This window comes from Hypomesus nipponensis, chromosome 23 (assembly GCF_054491055.1).
Source record: "Hypomesus nipponensis isolate SF chromosome 23, ASM5449105v1, whole genome shotgun sequence".
Taxonomy (NCBI): domain Eukaryota; kingdom Metazoa; phylum Chordata; class Actinopteri; order Osmeriformes; family Osmeridae; genus Hypomesus; species Hypomesus nipponensis.
In genome coordinates this window covers 8832685-8855979 of record NC_140383.1, presented here as the reverse complement: position 1 = coordinate 8855979, position 23295 = coordinate 8832685, and the positions used below count along the sequence as shown (strand labels likewise).

General features: G+C 39.4%; 1 protein-coding gene across 1 annotated transcript in view; it reads right to left on the bottom strand.

Annotated features, from left to right (window-relative positions):
- The window catches only part of lrp1bb (low density lipoprotein receptor-related protein 1Bb), a 112356-nt gene extending 111808 nt beyond the window's left edge, over nt 1-548 (bottom strand). Inside the window, exon 1 of the mRNA XM_084688483.1 lies at nt 515-548. Coding sequence (XP_084544609.1) covers nt 515-548 — 34 coding nt within the window. The remainder of the gene's footprint in view (nt 1-514) is intronic.
- Between the last annotated feature and the right edge of the window lie 22747 nt (nt 549-23295).

The following is a 23295-nucleotide window of genomic DNA, read 5'->3' as shown; positions in this document are numbered from 1 at the left end:
GAAAAAATCGCTTCAAAAAATAACTTAGCCAAGGAAGACCAAGCATCAGACAGCAGACAGCAAGATGACTAAAGTGTCATTATTTCACAGTTAAAATGGTTGACCTGATAAACAGGTCCTTTTACCATGCATAACAGGCCTACTATATACACCCTCAAGTGACCATTGGAAGTTGGAGGAAACCACAAATATTGTACACACGCACACGCACGCACTCACACACAAACTCACACACTCAGTATAAGCAACAGTATACCTTTTAGGAGTATAGCATACACTGCTTTCTGCCCAGCTGCAGGTCATATGTATAATGGATGAGTCAGGGCTATGTGCCAAACACAGGAGGTTATTAGGAATTACCACAGCATGGCAGTGTTTTTGCCCTAATCTTCATATCTGCTAGGAATTGCAATGCAGTGGCACGCATCTCAACATGCTTTAATGAATCTTTATTACAAGCTTATCTCTGAGAATGACACATGCCATTTGGTATTTAGACCTAAATGCCACTCACCTCCGATCACCGTGTCAAGATGTAACAGTACCATTACTGTCCATTTATGTTTGTTGAATGAGCTTCCAATGTTACGCAACTCCCAGATTCAAGCCCACACAGGTCTGTTAATGTCAGCACAGAAACGAACCAGGAAACAGGAAAAGAATGACCACAAAGCCAAGTTTACTTAGAAATAATGTTTGGCGGAAATAAAATAATGATGTACATTTCTAGATACAAGGAATGCATTTACAAATACGGGCAAGCAATGACTGCCTGCCATTTCCCATGGCAACATGGTGTGACTCTGCATTCTAACCTACATGCGTGAGAAGTCAATGTGAAAGGACAACAGAGCCTTCATTAGACACTACCTGACCTTCCCTGCAGTGCAAGGTCACGTTTATTTTCTCTCAACAACAGCAGGGGCATGTCAACAAATTATCAAAGGGAACACCAGCAAAAAAGTTTCAGAAGACAATGCTGGAATAGCCTTCTGCTCCTTGGCAACATTCCCTGACGAGCATACAATGAATGATTCATGAGCGATCTTAAAGCTGTGCGGTCTTTTCTGCCCTTTTGCTCCACATGCAAGTGAAGGCATTACAGCAAAATGCATTACAGAGGAAGAATGGTATCTCATGGGTTATTGAATCATGGCAATAGTAATTGTTATTTGGCAAGCGAGAGATGCTCGTATAATCTGGCTAATCGCTTAACACTTGGTGAAAAACCTCCTCTGCAGTTTAGGTCATCCAAGCCTCTTAAGATGCAACTACAGTAACAAACCATCACAATTCCAAAGTCTAATACAGTAGGCTATATACACAGCCAATAGGTAGGTAGCAGTAAAATTCAATACACTGCAACAATTCATTAGGAATAATAATCGAGTAGCCTCCACAACACCATCACCATACTCTTCAAGGTCATCTAATCACCATGTTCTTTCACATACCTCCAGTTTTCTCAAGACCTGTTGTGGATTTATAGTCTCCCCCCACGTCATGATTGCCAATCGGGTAGAGTAATAGGTGCTTAAGTAGACAGGATTTTTGTCATGCGATGAGGTGAACTGCCAGTCAAGGTTCTGTTTGGCTCATCTTGTCCCAGGGCCTATGGGGCTGTCATGGGGCAGGGTGTTACCAGATTAAGAGCATTCATCCTGGGGGTAGAGTGAGGGATGTACAGTAACAGTGAAGGATCACTCCAGCGATAGCCCTGCCAACGCACCAGCTGCATGGCCTATTACCTATCAACTCCACTTTAGTAAGCAGCATCTCGTGGAGGTTACAAAAAAGACAGCAAGAGCAAGGTAACCTGGAGCTAAAGTGCTCTCCAATTTATTACATTATTTAGTGACACCAAGCTGCCTGCTTCCTTCCCCAAGTTGTTCCACAAAAATGAAGACGTTTGCTACTGTTAATCAGTGATAATGCCATTACTGTACAGTACAAGCTGAATCCATACAGACTGATTAAAACTTAACATCTGAACAACCTTAATGAATCAAACTGGAACATTCAGACTTCCAGTTGATGATTTATTTTGCTGCTTGCCTGCTCTCTCACCATAAAAATCAAACCCTTTGAAGCATAACGCTGCTCACATGAAAAACGCAATTGAGGAGGGACAAACTGTTTTATTGTTAAATGATTCTGACAAAAAAGGGTGTTAAGTTTGTTGCTTGGTGACTGCCTCCCAATTATATATATACATTTTGCCCAGTGATGAACACTCAACAATATGCTGATTTGACAAGTTACGTGCAGCTTAAAAAGAAATGCAGTACAAAGAGCTTTATTGAATATTCACAAATGAATTAAAGTATGATTGGCATCAATTGTCATTGTTTAAACGAAGGATAGATCTATCTACCGAATGCAATAAATATAGGCAGATCTTTGCAACCCATATAATAATACCTACATTGGAATATCAATGTTGTCATCTGGTAGCGTGTGGAGCCACAGATATATCACATCAATGAGTATAATATGAACTTGCTCTTCAGTTAAGTAAAGGTTCCAGTTTATCCCTCAGTAAACTCAGATGACTCACACAGCAAGGAGTCAACTTTCACAGATCTGATTAGTTTCATCCCATTAGAAAATGGTGAGCACATGTCATCTAATGGTTCTCAAAACATAACCATGTCTTATTATGCTGGAAAATGAGCATCACAATATACAGAAATTGAGATCTGCACAAAACAATAAAAGAAAATGCCGACAGAGCATTAAATGGTCCCCTTGGAAACAAGGTACCCTGTTTTACAATCCTCTGTGTTGGAAGCAATGATCATGGAAGGTACTTAGTATCTATTCGCGGTATCATAACTGTATGTATTTATAATATAAATCCTTGTTATTTTACTAATCTAATCAGCAATTCTCCTTACCATCAAATTCCCATGTGCAAGGCAGCACATTACCTAGGCTCTTGGACTTACCGCTGTTTGTACACCGAAAAGCCCATGCAGTTTAAGTTGGCTACCCTAACCTTTGGTCCTTCATGAACACTACATTACACCTGTTTATTGTGCTTAGTTGCCAGTTGTGACATGTGCCATTCTGTAGATTTAGACTTGTATAAAGGAACATATATTGACTTGTCCTACTTTAAACTGTAAAACTTTTTCAGCCAAAAAAGTGTAGTCCAATTCCTAATTTGGAAATCAAAATTGTTTATGGATTGCAAGTACTGATAAGCTTCCCAATGCTGTGAAGGAATAGTAAACTCCATCACAACACTGAATTATTTGCTTCTCTTCAAACAATAAAGAAAAGCTATTACAGGTAGACTACAGGTAGACTACGGCATCAGCTCAATAACTACAAATGAAAGTACACATTTGTGTGAGTGTGTTCACAGTATGTGTCCGTCTATCTGTCTCTGCGTGTGTGTGTGTGGCCTTTGCCGCAGGTTATGCTGATAATAAATTATAAGCAATATGTAATACTTGTTAAACAAAGCTGAGAATAAAATGCATTTTATAGCTTAGCCTGCAGCTTAACTCGTTGGGTTTCATTAATGCTTCCTGAAACACAATTCCAAAGCATATTTTTGGTATCTTAAGCTTCGCAAGGAACAGGAAGAAAGTTATATTTGCCCTGCAGACAATAAACAGGGCATGAGATTTGAGAACTAAATGATATTTGAGTAATAAAAGTCTGTCTGTGGAATGAATCCAAGGAGCCAATGTAGAAAGACTACAAAGAGTAATGTGTGGTAACATCTTAGATGGAGATGAGCATGTAAGATATGTATTTCTAAATGTATCCATAGTTTTTTTTTTCCCGTAACAATAATGATGTATTAGCCCAGAAAGGCCTCACACTCAGAGAAAGTAATGCAGTGCAGAACATTTTCTCCCCACAACATTTGACAACACACATAGCTAGTTAGTAAGGCACTTCATGTTCAACAACGTACAGCCTATATAGTGGCGTACACTGGATAGTCCAATCTAATCCTAATGAATGTCGATTTCTTTTATTTATATATATTTTTTTGTATGACAAATAGGAATGTACTGTAGGCTAGACTAATTAAAGCATTTTTTTTTTATTCTACAAATTCCATTGAAGAAGAACCTTCTCTACTGTTGAAATCCAGTAGGGAACAACAGTTAATACTCCCAATCCAATTCCTGCTCTCAGCTTGAGACAAAATCATCCACATTCACAGTCCAAGGCAATTAAGTGTGAAAATATGCAGTCCAGCATTACTGCTTGATATTACCAGGAACAATGTTTAATTGCGATGCCATTCTGTGACTCACTTCATTACTTGGTATCTGACCTTTTTACTCCTAATTAACATGGCTGTCAGCAACTTCTGGACTTCGTTAAGCAGCAACACACCATAGATACTTGCTTACTCGCTATTAATTCAAATAAAGCATGGGGAAAATACATCAGTAACAACAGGGGATGTTGAGGAGGCTTAAACATAGAAATAAATCTGACCTGAATGGAACCACAGTACTTCATCAACATAATACAGTGTTTTACGCTGTAAACATGGTCTATCAAGCAGAGCTTGTCCAGTATCAACTGGCAGACATTCACTGTTAATACAATCTACAAAAGTAAGACTTACAGACTTAATTTAATTTACTTTCAAAGATCATCATTTATTTACTAAAGTATATTTTTACATGGAACCACTGTACTATACAGTATGTCATTTGAAAAGTATTTTAAAACCTGTATGTAAAAAATACTGTATGTGTTCCACATAACACATTATCAATGTCATGTTTTTGTGTACCTTTTTGGGCATTAACACAAAACTCAGTTTCTCAACTTAACATAATGACATATTCACAGCACAATCAAACTACTGTATAACTACAACTACAACTATTACTAAATGTCTACTGCCTTTATCACAGTATTGATGTCATAACTGCACATATAGTGTTGCCAGACCTCTCTTTCCTCTGCAGCCACAAACATAATGGACAAACAGTATTTAGGATGCAGTACATTTAACAATCAAAAGATAGTTCCTACAAAACACTTTTATCAGAACACTGGGATTTTTTTTTTTTTCATCACTGTCAAATTACAGTATAAGGCATTAATGTAATGTCTGCCATATATACCATTCGTTATGAACTTTCATGAATTGTTATTCAGTGTATTACCCTCTAAAACTGCCTTGGGAGGACACATGAGAATGTTCACACATCTGATAACTAAAATAAACGATGTTGTCATAGCAACGATGAGCAAAGATTTGTGGGAGCAGCAGTCTCCTCAATCCCTACTCAGTCGACTAATCAGAAAGATAATCCATCAATTGCAGAACTCCAATTACAACGACATTGCTTTCAATGAGAAAGTCATGTGTGAAAATCTGAAGTAGACACGCAATGAAAAAACTATTGTCTGTTAAAATGCTGGTTCATTTGATGTTATGAAATGATACACACTATGAGGCACACAACTGTATTACTTGAAATGTGTATGTGGTTTAAATTCATTCATTCAGCTGATTATTTATTGAATTGAATAATCAAACTTTTTTGCACATTTTACAGATTTGTATTGGATTTTACTTGTCATACTACCGAAGCTCAAACTAATGCCAACAAGCTTGGAATGTATTTCTTGTGCTTGACACTTCAAACATTACGTAAAAAATCTTCCTCCCACTCCACACACATTTCTTTATGTATCTTTTTTCTTTTACTGTCATTCATTGTCATGAAGGCTAACAGTACATACAGACGTTTTCATGGGTAGCCTGAATAAATAATATAAATTGCAACATTACTGGAGCAACCGTAGCTCAGGTAGTTCAGAACATAAATGTTTACATCAGCATAGTAACGTTTGACTCATTAACTCTAATGTCCAGGGCTCTTTTTATTTTAAACCCTGCCCACACTGTCACATTGCATTTTCAATTTAGTCTGGCTTTCTCTCAGACAAAGGCTAGCTATATCTGATATTTAAAAAGAGAGCAAAGAATTCCAAGCCTTCAGACCTGACAGGTAAAAGGGGGCATTATAACCTCTGTTCACCGATTTATCTAAATAGCAGACAGAAAACGAACACCAGCACTTTGATTTGAAGATTTGTGGAGTAGGATTATGTATGCTTGTGTGTGTGTGTGTGTGTGTGTGTGTGTGTGTGTGTGTGTGTGTGTGTGTGTGTGTGTGTGTGTGTATGTGTTTATGAGAGAAAGAGAGAGATAAAGAGTGTGAGACAAAAAATGTGTGTGTGTGTGTGTGTGAGTGAGGATGGGTTGTTTGAAAAGGCTCCCTAATGACCACTTTCTCCTATTAAGTGGTGTCAGTGAAGGCCAGGACAACAAAATTGGAGTCTGAAAGTGCTTGCTTGAGGGAGCAGCAAGGATGGTTTGTTTGAATGTGGAAGTATAACCATGTTAATGATGCTTTTTGGCTTCATCTCTGGCGTCCATTTTATTTTCATAGCTTCAGCCGAACTGGCTGCTATTGTAAATCATTGTAATAGGATTAACAGCAAATAATTCCACGGTGTATACACGTAGCTCAAACTATGTCTCGCTGACCTTGAAGGGACATGTTAAATAGATTTTCTGTTGGGTTGACCATGTGGTACTGTATTTCTTATCTTATAGTAACTTGACCTAGTAAAACAGCAGGCTAATTTCTGCCGAACCTCGAAAATTTCAATAATTGCAGTCGACTAAAGTGAGCAAGGGAAACAGTTTCCAAGTTGTTTGTCAGAGGCACAAGTAGCTCTTAGCTTTTGTTAAGGGTTGCTCCAAGACAAACAAATCACCAAACCAATGCAATGCAGTGTGATAAAAAACAACATAGAAATGTCCAAAAATTTAAATGATGTAAAGGAAGTCTATGTAGAATGTAGTAGACTTCTGTTATTTGAAAATGTATGCTCCTTCTGTAACTGAAAACGACAAATATTATCAACACAGGAACATTGGAGAATCTGGTGAAAACATTTTAATAGGTTCCTCAAGCACACTTAACTGAAGTAAAAGGTTTTTCCACCTTTTTCTTGTTCGACTGTACATAAATACATTTATTGAGAATGTACTCTGGTCTACAAAATAAACCATTGATTTAATAAAACAAAATCCTAATAATTCACTACAAATTAAATGTACTCTACCAACACTCATTATGACTTCTTTAAACAACCCCCCCCCCAGAGGTTTACACTCATTTAAGTCACTCATGTTTTTCAGTCTGCACAGGAAAAAGGTGTGGTGCAATAAGACTCAACATATGACCTCATTCATCACCTTAAGAGTTCCATGGATGTTGCCAGCCATGGTTACCATGCAACCAAAAATATCCTTCAAAATCAGGCATTGCAGTGAAATATCTATTGAAAAACATACATGCAACACAATCTTAAATTGGAAAGTTCATGCTTGACTCAGATGAATTTCAACAAACAAGGGCTCGAACACTCCACCACAAACAATATACACAAGAAAACAACAACATCCCAGCCAAACTGTTTTTCAGTGAGGGGGATATGTGGTTGTCAGGCCTCAAGCAGGGCCACTCAATGTGCTGTTCCAAATCAAAGGTTTATGAGTACCCATCTTTTGTTAACCATCCCACCGCATTCTATTCTTCCTGGTCCATATTCTATTTGAATTTTTGACATGATGTCCACCAAAGCTGGCATACAGTGTGACAATAAAAAGGGGTGACTACAGGAGTCTTATACCTGATTGGATTTGTCACCCGTACATATGACCACAGGCACAAACATGCTGTCGTAATTTCACACTAACGTCTGCTTGGTGTTATGACACTTTGTCACTTTGGTGAGGTTGGGGAGATTTGCAGCGCAATGAACCCTGTAGTCAGTGTGGCCAAACTTGTCCCATTTTCTCCTGCCTGGCTGCACTGACCTCACATGATGAATGATCTCCTCAAGAGAAAGAACGGGGGCCGTTGTTATTGATGCTCTCAATTAATAACCGTGCACTCCTGCAGGATTCATACCTGGACCATACTGCACTATGTTGCATCACAGGCATCAATAAGGAACAGAAAGATTTGTCCAACCCTTACATTATTGACACCGTTCTGAGAGCTGTTGGATTCTATAGCTTTTTAGTTAACTGTGAATGAGAACATAAAATGTGTCTCTTACGACATTATGTCTTATATAATAATTAAGATAAAACTTAAACCATTCTTGACCAAGGATTGTATAGGGCATTCATTGTATTCCAAATAATTTGGGTAGATTAATGCATCCAGTCAATATACCTGAGGATATTGATCAGGACCAATCTTTCCCTCTGAGTCACAGCAGATCTACCTTAGCCTAAGCAGAATAACATCTGCCAATCAAATGACTATCTGTAATTAAGTATCAGTTCAGTAAATAGCCCTGATCAGATTATAGAGATTCTGATCAGATTTCCATCCTCACTCATTCAGAACCTGTGCCAAAAATGATGCCTCTCCTGGCATCATGGTTTCACCATCTGCTTTGAGTGTCAGACTGAGCCTCTGTGACCAAAGGCATTCAAAGTGTCACTCCCCAATGGGCAAACGTCTGTCTGAAGGTGATAGACTCTTGTGGCCCTGGGCCAGGGTGAGTCACTTGGCCCATGTCCTCAGCAGCAACACCAGGTTACTCTCAAAATTGCATGTGCCTACCCCCCAAGCAAGGTGACTCCAGCTGACTATCCCCTCCTGGAAACACTTTCCCACCTGAAGCCTAGAAAACATCTCTCTCTCTCTTTCTCTCTCTCTCTCTCTCTCTCTCTCTCTCTCTCTCTCTCTCTCTCTCTCTCTCTCTCTCTCTCTCTCTCTCTCTCTCTCTCTCTCTCTCTCTCTCTCTCTTCCTCTCTCACAATAAAGGACTTTACCCAGAAAATACATGTTGTATTATAAAAATGACCTCAGCTTATGTTCCATGAAAGCTTAGGACAACTGTATTTCACACAATAGCAACATAAGTTGCAGTACGAGATAAAAGTACACTTTCAAAAAAAGAACTATCAAAAAAACATGCATTCCACAATGCTTGATGGTGGGGGTAAGAGGACCTTCAGAGAAACCTAAATGAGATGTTTTATAGAGCTGTAGATGTGAATGTTATTGAAAATGATTGCCAAGGCTAAACGTTTCCACGTCAGATTTCAGATATTAGATTTCTCACTCAAGTGTATTCCAGGTTCAAATAGTACAGGATGACAAATGCTTTTTGTTTCTTCTTTTTTTTTGTGTGTCTTAACAAAAACAAAAACAGTAAAAGACTGAGAACTGTGGCCGAGTTTTGATTTATTAGAACAGTTGCAGTTAACCGTTTAAGGCCCTCAGATTCAAACACATTTCTGTGCCTCTTCTTGACTACAACCCACTCCCGCTATCCACAGAGGCTTTTTGGCTTCATAGAAAAACATATATCTCTCACACCCCAAATGTGCAGTATGGGGACAACGCAGATCAAAGAAAAGCCCCTCCGGTTCTAACAAGCAAAAAGTAGCTTCAAGGGCAAATTGGCTGCAAGCTTCCTCGAAGGGACTGAAGGAAATGGAATGATAGGGGTCTGAAATGAATGCAATCTGCATGTTTTAACTAATCTTTACCCGTGTGTCCTGTGAGGACACTTAACGTGCTGTGAATAACAGCAATGCCATGAGAATAATTGCGTCAGCTTCTCGAACAGAATTTGCTGTAATGTGTTCTAAAAGTGATAATAACGATGGAAAGGAACCTCATGCCAAACTTATAAACTTATTTGACCAGTTTCGTGTTATGTTTCATGATGGATTCGTCAGAGCTGGTGGGTTTGAGTTCAAATCGAAATGAAGCATTGAAAAAATGACAGAGACAATCCATATCAGCTCAGTAGTGCTCCTTATTTTCCTCTTGGAGACATGATTAATGGTTGTAATCAAGCGATGTCCCTCCACTGTGATGGCCCCTTGAGATCTCACCTAATTACAAATAGACAGCAAACAACTTCAAATCACAACAGAACATTTATAGACTCTATGGAAAGTTGCTCAATGCTCTTCTTTTTGGTTTGACTGCTCTGATCTGATGTACGTTCGAGATTTTTTTACAACCTTTTATCATGCTTGAGTGTTACTGCATGATCTTACTGTAATCAAACTGACAAAGGATTTTGAATATGATACATGGGGAGTTTTGATTGGAGTATTCAATTAGATTTGATTAGATTAGATCCAACTTAATTTATCCCCGAAGGGTTATTCAGATGTCACATGTACAGTATATTAAGTAGGCAAATGCGTAACTGACGGAGGAAACATCCAACATTTTTTATTTTTTTTTATCCTGCAGGTATGAATGCACACTGTGCTTCACTGGCGTACAGTATTGCCCCCCTTTACCATGGAAACGTAACATGTCTGTCTTATAAACATGGATCAACTTCCCCTTTGGGAAACATCCATCTGTCTAAGACAATCTGTAACATCTGTGGAAGCTTATTCACTAACTCTCCCTCACTTGCCTGATATTCTACAGGCTAATTGGAATGGAAACGATGCCTTTAGATCCTGCCTGAGAAAGATTGACCAAAAGCACCAGTCAAGTGCATTGGAGACAAACTGATGGCATACCGTATGCATCGGGGATATCCTAAACCGATCACTATACATCCTGTTTTTCTTTTGGAAAGGGATGAGCCTGAAAGCCTCCTTCCTCTTCCAGCATCATGGCACTGACCCCATCCGTTCCTCTCTGCTGGCACCGACCATCTGGTGGTCCCGCCTCCAACACTGTCCCATCTGGGCAACGGCAACGCCTCCTCCCATGTTGTCCTCTAATTTCTTCAAGTTGGTTATACAAACACACTAGCTCATAAACTGCACTCTACAGTGTTGCTGTTTTGTTTAAGTTTATCATGTGAAGAGACTGCAGTAATCTGTCTTGATTACAGTGAGGGGTTTCCTTTCTTGTGCTCGTTATACCCATCTTATTATTATACAGTACAAACAAAACTATCATAAATGATTGGAAAATCATGAATATTAAGAAAATACAAATAACAACAGTTACTTAAGTGATATTTCTTTACAAAGTAGTTTGTAAATTAAAAGAAAACATCCATTGGTATTCTATTATCTTGTCTTTTTCAAAGTGAGACAGACCAGTATTTTTCCTAATAAGATTTTGTTCATTTAGCAGACACTTTTATCCCATTTTTTATCCCTACTTCCCCAGGGAGAACGACTTTACTGATTAACATCTCCTTTAGAAATACCAGCTCAGATAATGAGGAACGCTATACGGTATGTGTGTATTCTGTGGAAACATTTTAGACATTTTAATATTTAATTCATGGCATTGCTTAATTGCAAAAATACTAATGAGCGACAATTAATGTTCAGACTTTAGAAAAAACGTTTTCTCAGGTACTTTCTCAGTAGACTTGGATAATTAGACGCATATGATTAGAATTACTTGAAGGTCACTATAATGGAGCATGAGATAAAACAATAAATAATACACAAACACAGCCTAATGTTTATTTTCACACATCAATCAAGCATGTATTGTATCAAGACATCATTACTCATACACCATTACTCCCACCCTTTTCTTAATTATATTATCATTGACTGACCAACACAGTAGATAAAGTACATAACAAAGGACAATTCCAGAACATGCACAGGGAGGGTACACCATGGGCACAGAAGTGCTTTCTTTAGTCATTACATGTCTTCATATTCCCTCCAAACTCCGACTGTGGGCCTCTACTACTTACTGTGTTTTCTCGGTACCCTTACCCAACAGTATAAACTACATTCTGAGTTTCGATTTACCTGCCTTGGGACCCAACTGAGGCAGCAAAACTCCATCAGATCTGGATTTGATGGGGGTCAGGTGTCAGCGTGCTATCTCTCCTCTTCAGTACCTCTACAACTCAGTCCCAGAACGCCTACTGGTGAAGCATAGACCAACCACGCTGCTTAGATGATCTGTACCCCACCCACTCTCTGAACTCACCCACTGGCCTGCTTATTGTTCTTACTCTGTGGGTAGGAGGAAGGCACATGCTAATTTGTTAACAAACACTTCACTATCTGTATTTCATGAAAGTGGTTGATTTTAAGGAAACACAAAAATGCATTTTGGATTTAAAACTGTTAAACACGATCCATGAAAACCCATAAGATGGCACAACCAGTGTGCTTGTAACTTGACACCAGGACAAATATGTGCACCCAAAAAAGTGTCTCAGCGGACACTTTATAGACATGTTAGGATTTACACAGCCCATGAAGCCATAGGGATCCCAGAACAATGATCAATGATAGTCACTGAGTTCTAACGGTGAAATGACATAAAGAGTTAGCCTTTGATGCATTGGAGAGCAGAAAAAAATATATAATTCCTTGGTGAATATTTTCCTTTCAATACTTGACAAAGGGATCGCCAAAAGACTTGATATGCAGTGGAGGTAACAGGATGGCAAACTAAAAGGCCCACAGTGCAATGACGCAACTATTCTGAAGAGAAAGGACATGGAGATTGAGCCTCATTCAGATGCTCAGATACTGTTGAGGCAAGGTGCATCACAAAGATAACAACGATTTGAAACCCTCAAAATACCCCAAATTGATTTGTATCATCATGATTTGTATCATGATTGTTGATCCTGTAGGTGCTCTGTACTGTCTTAAGCTCTGAGAAAAAAACATGTCTTATCCTGTTTATTAACCTATTCTGTAATGTTATGGCAAACAAGTGATCAAGTGGTCACTATGGCATTTGGTAACATATTGGGTTAAGAGATATGGTATGTCTAATAGGTTGAGATTGTAATAATAGGATTAGATAGGCCGCCAGGGATTGTCAACACGACCAAGACCAAAACATTCCCATATTTGTTACAAATGCCAAATACATTTAAACTTGAAACTTGAACGTGATGTTAAACAGTGAGAAAGTAATTTAAACAAATCATTGGATTGCCCGATGGCTTTTGATAATGTGGGTTCCTTTAGTACCCGGTGTAGCTCAAAGTCACAACTTGTCAGCGTGTAACTACAATAAAGTTATCACGCTGGTACGAGACTCTCCCTAGGTGTTTTGAAAGCTGTGCACCCAGAGGAAGGCTGTGTCTCAGAGCATAGCTGATGTTGCCCCAGGCCTGCTGGGTCTGGAAGGCTGCTCCCGGCACCACAGTCTCATTTCTGCATCTCTCTGCGTCTCATCTCTAATCTCTCTTTCTCACAGGCACAAAGCATAATGCATTTGTACAGACACTCACACACACACATTCCCACATAGATAACATACACACACAACACATCATTACACCTGGATTTGTTTTTCTTCTGACTTATCTCAAGTTTTGTAGCTAATACTTCCGTATCAGCCATTGTCACATCTGGTTTTAAAAACTTCAGAAAAAGCAATGGGGGGGTGGCAATTCATCCAATGAGCTTGCTGTTGTTGTACACCTCTAACTCTTCTCTGACATTCTTACAATAGTACAATAGTACAAAAGTTGGAGGTGTCTGTTTCCAAAATGTGTCTCTAGATTTTGTTTATACTCTATTGTTTAGAACTGACATATTCACAAGGCATCCAATACATATTCAAATGTCACCAAACAAGGTCTCAAGTATATGACAGCTGTTTCAATTGATATTACATACCAGTCATTCCATTGTGCCAGCATAAATTAAATTACCGGTGCCAAAATATGCTAAACATTCCAAATATTGGTGAGAAGTATTCCATTAGCATGAGATATTGCTGTAACCAATGAATATGTAATGTGTGGACATATTCCAAATAAATTTTGCAATGTTGGCTTCTGTCTAACATAAAATTTGGCAGCCGAAAACAACTGGCTTACACAGCTATTCTGACATTTTGAGGGTGGAAAGATAGACAAGTTGTATTATCACCTGATATTACAGTCCCAAGTCTGAGTGGGTTGTCGAGATGGAAAATGCACACTCAAACCCACAGCATCAAATTGATGTTTCTCCCTAGACAACTTGCAGTGGAGCAGATGGCATTACAATATGAGGACAGCACTATTAACAGATCCCCCTCTCTGGTGCGTTTGTGAGGGGGGAGGCCGACTGAGGATGTTGGACTGTGTGGAAAAGCGCCCAGAATCGTCAGATGGCTGTCCCATCATGCCTTGCCTGAGGACAGAAAAGAGACCTATGACACTGGCAGGTGGGATGGCAGCCACACTGGCACCTTGGCACGGCATCTTTCGCCTTGTATGCCGTTTATACTTGGCACAATAGTCGGGCCATGTGTTGGCTTTTAAGAAAGCTTCATTAGTGCAGGGGGTATCACATACTGTAAACAATTATTAAGGATACCGTTGTTTGCGATAAGGGGAGAGGTGTTCCAGACTGTTCAACAATTACTTATTTGAGGGCAACATGGGACTAAATTGGAAGCAGTCCTTACTGTAGTTCTGAAAACTTAGTTGTGATTTAGTTTTTGTTCTGTTTCACTCTTTCAACGGCTAACATACCGTATGAGTGTTTTTGTTGAAAAACATTGTTTTTTTACTTTATTCAACGCATTGCTACCCTTCAATATTCAATTATAGGCCGTCCCTTAGCTAAAATACATTTTACCTTTAAATTCAAGACACGGCAAAACAAAGCACTTTATTCCCAGTTATTCAGTAGATGAAAAGCTAGCTTTCTGTTTCCAGGGGGACATTTGACAGTCTCCAGAGTCCTTCACCTGGTGTCATGAATATGGATTCAAGGGTGGCTAATGCTGGACCCATAGCACATTATCCTGTTAGGAAAGCTAATGGCTCATTAGCACTAGCAGGAGTCATTCTGATTCCGTCTTAACTGCAACCCAACAAAACTGACATTAGAATCCCCCGTCTGCACATTCAAGAGCTTTTAGCAGGGTTTATGATGGCTTGATGCAGCAATTCATCGCATAACTAATCTGGGTAATCATATCCCTCAGATCCTCAGGGAGTTTACAAAAGGAAGTATGCCGCTCTCCATACCTCAATAAAGGCTCTCTCCAGGTGAAGTCTGGCTGCATTGTGTTGGGGTGTGGGAGATCTGGCAGGAGGTCAGAAGACAGTCAACGCCAGTCACTGTCCCTAAAATACCCTTTTCACTCATATAAAAATGGTTCTCCTTAAAAAGTCTGAAAGATCCCCCAAGTGCCACATAGAGGGTAAACTTCTAATGAGAGCCCCACATGCATATAGCTTTCTTTCTTACTTTTGAGGCCCTTTCAAAGCTCCACTCATTATGGTCAAGACAAGCAGTTCCTGACCTCTATTTTGAGGAGGGCAACTATCTATATAGATATCGGGGCGGAGAAATGCAATATCGTTGTTCCGTTCCGTTCGTTTTGGCCAGAGGGTAAAGAGGTGGTACTATCAGGAGGTGGGGCAGGGTGAGAGAAGCTTTGCCAAGGTGTGGAGGAGAGAGAGCGACAGCACAGTATGTAGCCAGCCCCCCCTCTGCTGTGAGAGCCGACCTCTGGAACATGGCCAGGGTCTCCTTCACCAGACTCAACACAGCCTCACCTTTCACATCACATATTCACAAAAGAAATCCCACATCCACTGTGAGCGCAGCCAATTAAAAAGTTATGCATAATTTAGCAATTCATTTGGCAGTAGGGATCAAATTGAATATGATTTGCAGTTAGTTCTTGGGAATTTCCTCCGGCTAGGAAGCAGACAGGACAGGGTGAAAAAAATCGGTAACCTGATTCTATCGTCCGTCACCTTAAACCTGAATTTTATCCTTGATTCATATAACAGCAACCACTGCTCTATCCATTGTATAATGTTACAGAAGATAGAAAGACAAGCCCCCTAGAAATCTGATAGCTAGTTTTAAATACCACACATTTAATGACAAAGCTGCAAAATCTCTCATCCCTATTGTGCAAGGCCAGCAAAAAAAGGTGGGGTCTTGCTTCTGAAATGAAAGAAACCTCAATGGAAGAGCTATCCCTGACTATTAAGAGCAAGGCCTGGGGTTAAATCACATTGTGGCGCACAGAGAGATCCGTATTCTTTTTCAGCTCCATTCTTAGTGGGCTAAAGTCAGGTAAAACACATCTTCTTCATCCTCTATGAAATGACTTCCTGCTCCTCCAATTAAAAGATAGCGGTAAAGTATGGCGGACGGCGATCTGAGACAGTGTAATTGCCTTGTGTGTAATTGCTGACTGCCAATGCAGAGACGTTGATGGTGAGAGGAAAACTTGTCTTTAAGCCTGGGGCCATATAGGAGAATGAAGCAAGGTTGACACACACAGGGACATTAGCGGACATTTTTCTAATACCAAAATCCTCTTTTTTGCTTAACAGCTCCATTTTAATTGTCAGTGGTCCTGTCAATCTTTCAGCTCATTTTTTCTTGTGTTCACCCTTTGCTACCTGGGAAACTCCACAGAGATGAGCAACAGGCATAGGAAGTCAATTATGCATACTGTATGTCTCAGCCGCAAGGCAGTGTTGTCTCACTGTGCTAACGAGAATACCAGCGGTAAAAAAAAAAAGAGTGGCTCCACAATGCTCTTGTCAGTCATAAGCCATTATTTGTTTCCCTCATTATCTTTTAATTGAAAATTACCAATGGATTATGATGATCATAAACTGCAGTATGTGACATCCATTGAAATAATCAGACAGATAGGTACTCCATCTTGTTGTATTTTGAATGTGAGATTAGGAGGCTGGATCCCACCATACTCTCCCAGAGTGAGAGCCCAGAAGAGAAAGCTCATTCCCCAGAGTGTCTGGTCGGCAGGAACCTCACACTTTGATAAGCTATCATGAGCTGGTTCTGCTCTCAATCAGTGTGTACAGGTCCTCTCTGCTCCCCCTGACTCTGCTCCCCTCATGCTCTGCCTCACTGAGGAGCAGCCGCATCCAGCCTGCTTCCTCACCTCCCATGTCCTCAACCAGCAAAAAAAAAGAAAAAAAAATAGCCCCTACAAAAATGTCCCATTCAAAATTGGCCATGGATGCATTCGAATTAACATAATCTATAACCATTATTATAGAATTAAACACATTCATTGTTTTAGCTTTTATTTTTTAGATTCTGAGAGATAACACAACTTTATATATATATATATATATATATATATATATATATATATATATATATATATATATATATATATATATATATATATATTCTTGGTTTTTCATTTCTTGTAATGGCCCATTGTGATTTGATTCCTAATTAGTCTCCAAACTTTACCTGCACATCAAGCATTTCTCTCAGTGCTATTTATTAGACAATAGTGTACCGTTTATGTTATGGACTTTTGATTTGTTTTTCTAATATGCCTTGCAGTAAAATGTCTATTTCAGTCAGCAAGGAGTTTTACACCAACCATTATAAAATGGTTGTGTTTTCAGGCAAAAGCTTCAGTGATTTCAACAAAGAAGGACCTACGGTGCAAAGCAAACAGGAGAGGAGTAGAGTGGTGTGGGAGTCATAATGAAGACTTTTTTACTGCCGAGAAGAGAGGGGGAGACAATCATCCATTGGGTAATTGAGCTGACCCGTTGACCATTGCTATCTCTCACCCCCGCATACACACACTCACACACACCGTCAACCACCCCCGGTAGCAAGAAGTAACCTACTTCTACTATGATCTTCTTTAAAGCTCCTCTCCAGTCTGAAGAAAACTTGTGTTTAAGGTGCTCACAGAAAGGCTACAATGAGACAGCTGTACAAAGCACCATGAGAGCAGAGCAGCACCAAAGGCCAAATAAAGAACCATTACTTCAGTCTTTTAATGACCAGGGTTGCCAATGTTACTGTAATCTCAAGAACACCAGCTATCAGACCTCTAAGAAAGGTAAATATTGGTCTCTATTTCAATATGAAACACAGAATCTCCTGCAGAGATGGTAAGATCCTCTGAGATTCCAACCTATAATGGAAAAGCAATTTGAAAAGCTGTGACAGAAACTAGGCCTTTCAATGGGTTCTTTCACTGTCAGCCTTCAATAGAATGTCTGGCTAAAAGTCCCAGAAATGCTTACAATTGGGGGAGAGGCCAAGGAACAAAATAATCTCTGACACCACAGGCCAAGCCAGAGATGGACTCATAGGGATACAGACTGAGAGCTTTAGAAATAGAATAGGAAACGTTTATAGCATTTCTAATGTCTAGGGCCCACACAGCAATTTCACTCTTACTTTAACTTGCCTCATTGAGTTCTTGTCAGAATGGCAAGGTTGAAAGTAAATGTTCTATACAATAGCAGGATCATTGTAATCATGACTGTAACTTGTGCAATCCCTAGCATATTTTTTGACATGGAAATGGCCATGTGACCAGTGAAGGAGTCGGTCTACATGCTATTTGGTGAGTATACTAGCAGCAATGTCCAGCCATGGAATAAAACCAACAAAACTGGTAGAAATGTGGCATGGGAGGATGTTCGCATTGCTTTAGGCCAGTTCCACCTGGCTCTCTCTTTCATCAGTCACAATCCATCACACTTTGTGGCAAGCTAATGATGTCTGACAGAGTGACAAGTGTCTCCTCAGAGTTCTCTTAAAAACTGCCACCAGTATTGATCACCAGCTGTAAATGGCATTTAGCCAATGCATATTTTATTAGTTTGTGCAAAAACAAAACAGACATAAAATAATCTTATTTCCAAGCTCTTGACCCACCAAAATTTAAATGTCTCCCAGTAGTGATCACACGACTGCTGAACAAAAGGATAGAACATGTGTGACCGAAGAGCTCTCTAGTGTTGGAGGATATTTCTTTCAAGGCATGGCTTTTGTTAAAAAAAGACACAAAGAAGACACTGTTAGACATGGGTTTAATTACTCTGAAAATTACCCAGTTTTCTGAGCTTTAGAGCTTATGTCCTGTGACATGAATCCTGGAGTCAGGCAGCATAAAACACAAATGGAAATAATAGCACTTTCACACAGAGTAATGGGTACCGCCGCACAAACCAAACTGTAAACACGTATTTCCTCCTAGACTCTTTACTTCAATACCTCACGAAAGTCACTCCAAGGTGATTTCTGGCAGAATGGAACACTGGGGCCTATTGACTTAGTTCATTATTAATTCAGTTTCAGGCTCACATGGGCTGCAGAATCATTTCAGAAGTAGAGATGAGAAATGCTGAAGCTGGAGGAGTAATACTCTGGGTTTTGCTTTCTGACCTGTCCATCAATATCCACACTAAAATGATGGGGGTCGCAGCCACACTCATGCAGGATCAAGGCAATAAATTCCCATGGGATACAAATGTAGTAGTGTGTCCCAGTCAAAACACTTAAAAGTTGTTTTCAAGTTGATATTTGCAAGCATTTATTTTATAAACATAGTGGTAATCAATGGGCTTTTGGGAAAAGGGCCCAAAAATACACTGTTGATTATGGACACATTGCATTGTTTTTCCCTCCATGACCAAACTTTTTAGTACTCGGTGTAACTGTTCCAGCTAACAGAGCTTACATAACACCAGGGAAAGTCCACAGTGAAAAGAAAATGGAGCAATATCATACAATAACTTCAAACAATGAAATGTACCGCGACCATTCAATTGTGTGATGCGCTTGATGTGTTGCGCCTCTATTTATAAGTAATGGAAAAACGTTTTCAATCTTACAAAGTTCCATCTCAAAACAATTGTACTGACACACTGGAAGCCTTCATATAGACATAATTCAGTCTAGAGTCAAGCTATATCAATATTAGAGTGGTTTTGATCAATACACAAGGGAAGGATGTGAAGAGTGTTTTTGACCAACAGTGAATGATTTCCTAAGGTTTCAAGATTAATCACAACCCAAATAGTAAAGAACCATAGTAATAAAAAGATAGAAATAAAGACATCGGCTTATGGACAGACAACATGCAATTATAGGTTGTCGTGTTTTTCTGGGCCTGTTTAAAGGGTTTGCAGAGTAGGTGGCGGAGATGCATTATGAAAAACTGTGGCAACAGCTGCCTCCACAAAAATAAATGTTCCATGCAAAGGCAAAGCTTTGACATTGGGGATTGCAGTGTTCCACTGGCCGCATTGATTTCACAATTCATCAGGAAAATATATCACCAAGAATCACAGGCCATAGCCTCACAGAAGCCTGTGGCCATAATGCCCACTGAACAGAAAACAAACATTAATGCAGTACCGCCCCACTGTGATAAGAGGTGCAACCGTGTAACGATTGTCTTGGCCTGTTTGTCAACAGATCCATAAAGTACAATATCAGACTTAGATATAACAGCCCTGATAAGGGGGACAGGGTCACTCTTGTAAATATCTGTCAGTTTTCTTCAGGACCCTGTTGTGATGGTCACCTTTTATTCATATTACACTGCTCTGGCAAATACATTTGACGACCACAAGCTGTTTCTATCAAAGGCTGCTTCCTCGTTTCATTGTTTAAGTGTGTGAGGATGAATCATGAATGGTTTCCCATTAACAATATGTTCCCCGCAGTAAAATCATCAGAAAGGATACATTTTTTCAAATATTTTGCAACATCCATCAGATATTGTTAAGATTAAGCCACCAGATAAAATGATGCTTCTAGTTATGTTCAAATGACACTTTATACAGGAAGTGCTATAATTTCTCAGGGACTAAAAAGCGAATCTCAGAGTAGAGAGACATGCAGTAAGATGACACACTAAAAGTGTTAAGTTGTGAAAGCACATGTTGTCTTCACAAGTAATTAGTATAACGTCAAAACTACTTTATAGTGTGTAGCCCCTTTTAGCATTAATACGGTGTATTATAAGAATTATTCTACATTGTTATCCATTCCATGTTTCTTAAAGTGCAATTGAACCTTAACTGCCGTTTAGCTAATAAAGCAGTACCAAAACTCATCACTTACTCCTAAATAATTCCATATGTTTTCGTACGAAAACATGTTTTGATTCCCTTGCTGAAAATTCTGAGACAAAACTACAAAATGCAAAAATGTGATATTTGTTGAGCTGATTAAAAAACAGGTATGTTCGGGCTCAACGTAACTACTCTAGGTTCCAACGACCTCTGTGCCACCCAGAAAATGGTGTGACATGAGCACAATGTAACCTGGGAGAGGTACTCCATCACTCGACGTCTGGAGATTAATGGCTGAAAATGTCACAGGGAATAAGGTCACGCGCTGAGAGACCTGGCTATGAAGAGACACGTCTGAGCACTCCGGTCTGGGCAGTCTCAACAGCACCAAGGTCTACTGAGAGGCCACATGTCCCTAACCCACAAAAGCATCCATGAGAAGAAGAGAGGGAAAGAGACAAACTTAGGTTTGACTTTAACATGCAGCTGCAGACATGATTATGGTCCACTTACTGAGATGATGCTGCTTTTAACAAGATCATGTGAGAACAAAAAGAACACAAAGTGCAGGAAAGATACAGCGGGGTGTAATCATAAGCCAAATTAGTTTTTGTTATGGATAGATCCAGAATTGTAGCCTAGCCAACAATCCCAACATTCAATATTGCACAACAAAGTTAATACCACATCATGGATTCTTATCTCTTCCTCACTCAGTACCACAATATTTGAGTTATATGACACACGGTAAAAATAGGACAAGGATTGTTTAGGTTCAAGAAGGTGATGATTCCATCTGATGTGAACTTGTGAATGTAAGGGTGGACTCTGGTACAGATTAATTGATTATATATCTCCCCTAAGTCAGAAACACCTTGCCACCTGTTTAAGCCTCTGACAGAAGATACCCTGAAAGTTCAAGAATGTATCAATTGAACTTGCACATATCCCTAAAGGCCCATGATATGTCTGTCAGTAAATCTCTCCAAATTAAAAGGAATGCATTGCCCTTGTACCTATACTATTACTATAGAGGCCTTTCTCGTTGCAAAGGAGTTGTCTAAAACACCCATAGGATGGTTTTAGTGTTCTGCCTACTGACTGAGTATTGTACTCTCAAGTTCCTCTTCTAAACAGTCCAAACTAAAACTAAGCAAGCTAGTGTTTCCAACAGCATCACAGGACTATTGTAGCATTTTGGTTGAAGTTTGTTGACTGCTTTACATTTACAATTTAGTGTAGGTTAGGAAAATAAACTGGATGAAAGATGATTTCAATCAGTTAAATTCTAGTTTTGTTTGATTGCTGCTTGCCTGTTCATTTTAAACAAAGCACATTCTGGAGTGTTATTAAAATACTATTGTTGTTCTGCAAGAGCCGTTGTCTTCATCACAATGGTGCTGCTTTGATTGAATTCCAGCCGCAACAACTTGCAACAAATCAGTATTTGCAGACATGAAGTAAGCCACACTATAATCATGTTTGGACTGAGAAAATTAAATTCTTAGTCAATTATCTTGGCCCCAATAGAATTAATAACTGTTGCTCTTAAGCAGAAAATTGGCACAGTTCAAATGTAAACACACTGTTTCACACTGAATGTGTTGGCTGTGAGTATCAGCTTGTGTTGTATTGTCTAGTATGTTTTTTATCATCAGAGTGGACCACATTACCAGATTATCAGTAAATCGGATCACAGTGGTGATGCTACAGCCAAGCCAGGTAGCCATTGTGGCAAGGCTTTGCAGCAACATGCTATTTTGCCAACATATGGTCTTCCAGTCAATCAAGATGACAATGTTAACATATTACTGATGAATAATTTGTTTAAATCAGTCTCCAAAACATTGGTACTGTATATTAATATATTTGTCACTGTGGTGAACCTATTCTTCACAAAAAAACGAATACAGAAAGCCCTTGCAGATCTACAGCCCTTTTTGTAGGTCTGACACAATTTTTCCCACATTCTGTTTGTATCATGACCAACCATCAGCAGTACAATAAATGAATCACAGTGTTAATATTGACAACCCTACATGGTCTAGGCTTCCAGAGTAAACCAGACTGCAGGAGTCCATGTTATCTTCCAAAATAAACCAGACTGCAGGAGTCCACGTTGTTCTTATTGTTGTCACTGCTTTTGGCTATATCGTGCAGAACTAACTATTCTGTTCACGGAAAATGTGGTAGCCTCCTGCTGGTTGGACTGATTGAAATGCTCCACAGTCTTTCACAGAGATGCTCTCCTTAGGGTGATTTTCACCGTCTAGTTACCCATTTTACAGCTTGCTTCCAGCTGTTCCACTCAATTTCCCTCTAAACTAGTGGTGTGTCTTCTTTTGAGGGATCAGAGTAAAGGAATGTAAACGTGTAGGATGTCGCAAATGGCGCTGCTGGACCTAAGGTTCAAAATAAACACCCATAGTACACATACAAGTTTATAAACACAACTAATTATACATATGTTTGTACTTCTATTTTAACCTTTGTTATTATTGT